The sequence below is a fragment of the Oncorhynchus mykiss genome, chromosome 4 (genome assembly GCF_057628025.1).
Source record: "Oncorhynchus mykiss isolate SJ-2025 chromosome 4, ASM5762802v1, whole genome shotgun sequence".
Taxonomy (NCBI): Eukaryota; Metazoa; Chordata; class Actinopteri; order Salmoniformes; family Salmonidae; genus Oncorhynchus; species Oncorhynchus mykiss.
Window position 1 is genome coordinate 5172501 of NC_143025.1, and position 3922 is coordinate 5176422.

General features: G+C 42.5%; 1 protein-coding gene across 1 annotated transcript in view; it reads right to left on the minus strand.

Moving 5' to 3' along the window:
- LOC118963983 (E3 ubiquitin-protein ligase TRIM16-like) overlaps positions 1–3257 on the minus strand; it is an 8912-nt gene extending 5655 nt beyond the window's left edge. The window contains exons 1-2 of the mRNA XM_090230847.1: positions 2553–3257; positions 2023–2118 (exon numbers count right to left, since the gene is read on the minus strand). Coding sequence (XP_090086973.1) covers positions 2023–2118; positions 2553–3149 — 693 coding nt within the window. The 5' untranslated portion in view covers positions 3150–3257. The remainder of the gene's footprint in view (positions 1–2022; positions 2119–2552) is intronic.
- Positions 3258–3922: the final 665 nt, after the last annotated feature.

The following is a 3922-nucleotide window of genomic DNA, read 5'->3' on the forward strand; positions in this document are numbered from 1 at the left end:
TAACTAGATATTATCTGTGTCATTTATAGCCTGGCACAGATAGTAAAACTACATTAAATACAACGTTAACTAGATATTATCTGTGTCATTTATAGCCTGGCACAGATAGTAAAACTACATTCAATACAACGTTAACTAGATATTATCTGTGTCATTTATAGCCTGGTACAGATAGTAAAACTACATTAAATACAACGTTAACTAGATATTATCTGTGTCATTTATAGCCTGGCACAGATAGTAAAACTACTGTAGCGACCCGCACAGACAGCTGTGTGTTATGTGTTCGGCTAGTAGGTGGTTGTGTTGTACTTACCAGTTCCCAGTGTTCGCGGGGTCCGACATGCCAATCAACCTGCTATCTGCCAATCACAGGAATGCCTGGGATGTTCTGATGCCGGGCATCCTGGTGGTTGGCGGAGTGGCGTGGAGGGGGCGGGGCATTGGAAGTTAAGGTTCAGCCTTTGTTCTCTCTCTTACGTCTGGGCTTCACAAGAGAAGGTCCCGATTGGCTTGTGGGGTATCTTTCATTTATTTGGCGTGAGCTAAGGCCAAACAGTAGCCTGTGTAAAGTTGCTAATAAACCGTCAATTCGTAACTCAATCCTCTGTCTGGACAATTGTTCCTTTATGATCTAGTCAGGTCATTACACTACATTAAATACAACGTTAACTAGATATCATCGCCACATAACTTATGTCGAATTTAAAAAGACACCGTTACCGTTAGTAACGTCTGTTACACTGTAACTTACAGGCAGCCTCACATAAAAACCTATTGGTTAACAAAGCTTTGATTATGACCAAAGTCTATAGTAGTGAAAACTCTCTCTCTCTATTCTAACTTACCACACATTCACATCACTGCCTCGACATGAATGTGTCCTGTCAGAGCCGTTTCCTGTCCGTTAACTGTTAACAGTCTCGAGCCACAGCTTAACCAATGAGCTACAAGGAGGACTGACAGTCACGAGCGGTGCAGCAGCCTCTGCAGCAGCAGCCTCCCCCGGGTCCTAGTGCCCGCCCGGTAAGACGGTTAAGATGCGATGGAACGGTTGACGGAGAGAAAATAAATCACAGAGAAAATATATTGACTGATATATTGAATTTTTTAGGGAAGCTTTAGCTTTGGCTTTAATACATTCTGAAAATACTTGAAAACCAAAAGAGAAAAGAATAGTAGCCCTCCTCAGGAACAACAAAACCCTCACAGACCAACTTCTTCTTCTATGATATAATGGAGGTCCTCAAACCAACGTTAAAGGGGCTTGGCGCCACCTACTGTTCTGGAGTGTGTTCAATCACGGTTTACACCTCTCTAAATCCTCCTACCTAACTCAGAACTTCTGAGAAAATAAAAGAGTCCTACTAACTTATAATAGACCCTCCCCCATCCCCCAAATCCCTTCCAAGTGTAATGTTTACTGTTCATTTCTGATTGTTTATTTCACTTTTGTTTATTGTCTATTTCACTTGCTTTGGCAATGTAAACATATATTTCCATGCCAATAAAGCCCTATGAATTTAATTCAATTGAGAGAGAGACAGTTCCATTTTAATGTATAGGGGACATGAGTCAGTGTAACGGATGTGAAACGGCTAGCTTAGTTAGCGTGGGCGCTAAATAGCGTTTCAATCAGTGACGTCACTTGCTCTGAGACCTTGAAGTAGTAGTTCCCCTTGCTCTGCAAGGGCCGCGGCTTTTGTGGAGCGATGGGCAACGATCCTTCGAGGGTGACTGTTGATGTGTGCAGAAGGTCCCTAGTTCGCGCCCGGGTATGGGCGAGGGGACGGTCTAAATTTATACTGTTACATCAGTCATGGTTACTCATGGTTATGTGATGAGGCAGCCCAGTCAGTTACATGAACCAGTCTATTCTCTGAAAGGGGTCCAGACAGCCTGTTCCCAACAGTGGGGTCAGTGGGATTGGATAGGGGCCCCTCTCTCTCTCTCTCTCTCTATTTTTCTCTGACTGAAGGAGAGAAGTGAAATGGTGTGTCTCCTCTGGTCAACAATACTCACCTTGAAAGACTCCACAGCCTGTTGGAGCTCCTTCAGCTCCTTCTTTCTCTCCTGGAATCTCTGCTGGACCTTCTGCTGACTCATCCCCAGCTGCCTCTGTGGAGAATCACTCTTCAATGAGCTATCAAGCTTTATTAGTCCAGTAGATCAATAGTATAGTAATATGACATAGGACCCATAGAGAGGAAGGTCTACAATCCTGAGGAAGTCCCTTTACAATATTATATTATGTTGCTATGTGAATGATTATAGTTTTTATGGTAGGACTTCATGTATCAAGGGGTTGAGACTGAACTTTGGACTCATAAAAGGCCATTCAGAATGATAATAGTGTTTGACTTTAGAAAATGGTGATACATTTGGAGAATCTGGGTTAACATATCTATATACTCAAGGTTTCTGTTCTTATTTGTGGATTCATTTCATATTGTATATAATATAATTATCTCATATTCAAACAGATTTAGTTCCTACTGTATCTTTAATTCCTTGTTTATCAGACCGTCACCAACAAGTTGTTCTGGTCTTACCTGTTTCTCAGTCCTCTCTGCTGCAGCTGACACTGTATCATGGCCTTTATGTTCATCCATTGTACACAGATAACAGATACACTGCTGATCGGTACGACAGTAAACCTCCAGCAGTTTGTCATGATGAGAGCAGATCTTCTCCTGTAGTTGTGCGGTGGCTTTGACCAGCTTGTGTTTCTTCAATGCAGGAAATTCATAGTGAGGTTTGAGGTGAGTCTCACAGTAAGAGGCCAGACACGCCAGACAGGACATGAGGGCTTTCTGCTTTCTGGTCCCAGTGCAGAAATCACATGTCACATTTCCAGGTCCAGCATAGCACAGAGCAGGAGGGGGAGCAGCCTGGAGTCCTGTCTTCCTCAGTTTCTCCACCAGCTCAGCCAACATGTTATTTTTCCTCAGATTAGGCCTTGGAGTGAAGGTCTCTCTGCACTGAGGACAGCTATAGACCCCTTTCAGATCATCCTGATCCCAGCAGCCCTCAATACAGCTCCTACAGTAACTGTGTCCACAGGGAATAGTGACTGGCTCCTTCAGTAGATCCAGACAGACAGAACAACAGAACTGGTCCTGGTCCAGCAGATCTCCCTGTTGAGCCATTTGGACGGTTGTTCACTCTCACACAGACAGACGACACAGAGACTCAGATCAGTTTCGTTTCCTCAGAAGAGAGTTTGTGGGAAGGGGAGGGACTTCCTGGTTCTGCCAGAGGGCTGGGGTTAGAGGGAGGGAGGGGTTAGAGGAATGGAGGAAGAGAGAAAGGAACTGCATGCAACAGCAAGAGGGAGACAAATAGTTTTGTTCCAAGGTTAGAGCCCTTAACATGGAACAAATGACATAATGAATCTTAAAATGTGAGTTGTTAGAATATATGAAGGGTTACAGTTTCTATGAAGTACGTATGTATCATTATTTTAATTACCTTTATAATGCCTTATAATACACCTATGTGTTGTAATTAATCAATAAGGACTGAGGAGGTGTGGTATATAGTTAATATACAGTACCACAGATAAGGACTGAGGAGGTGTGGTATATAGTTAATATACAGTACCACAGATAAGGACTGAGGAGGTGTGGTATATAGTTAATATACAGTACCACAGATAAGGACTGAGGAGGTGTGGTATATAGTTAATATACAGTACCACAGATAAGGACTGAGGAGGTGTGGTATATAGTTAATATACAGTACCACAGATAAGGACTGTTCTTAGACAAGACACAACGAGGATTGAGAATTATCTAACACTTTAAAAAACACAATCAAATGTTATTTTATTGGTCAAATACACATATTTATCAGATGTTATTGCGCGTGTAGTGAAATGCTTGTGTTTCTAGCTCCAACAGGGCAGTAATATCTAACAATG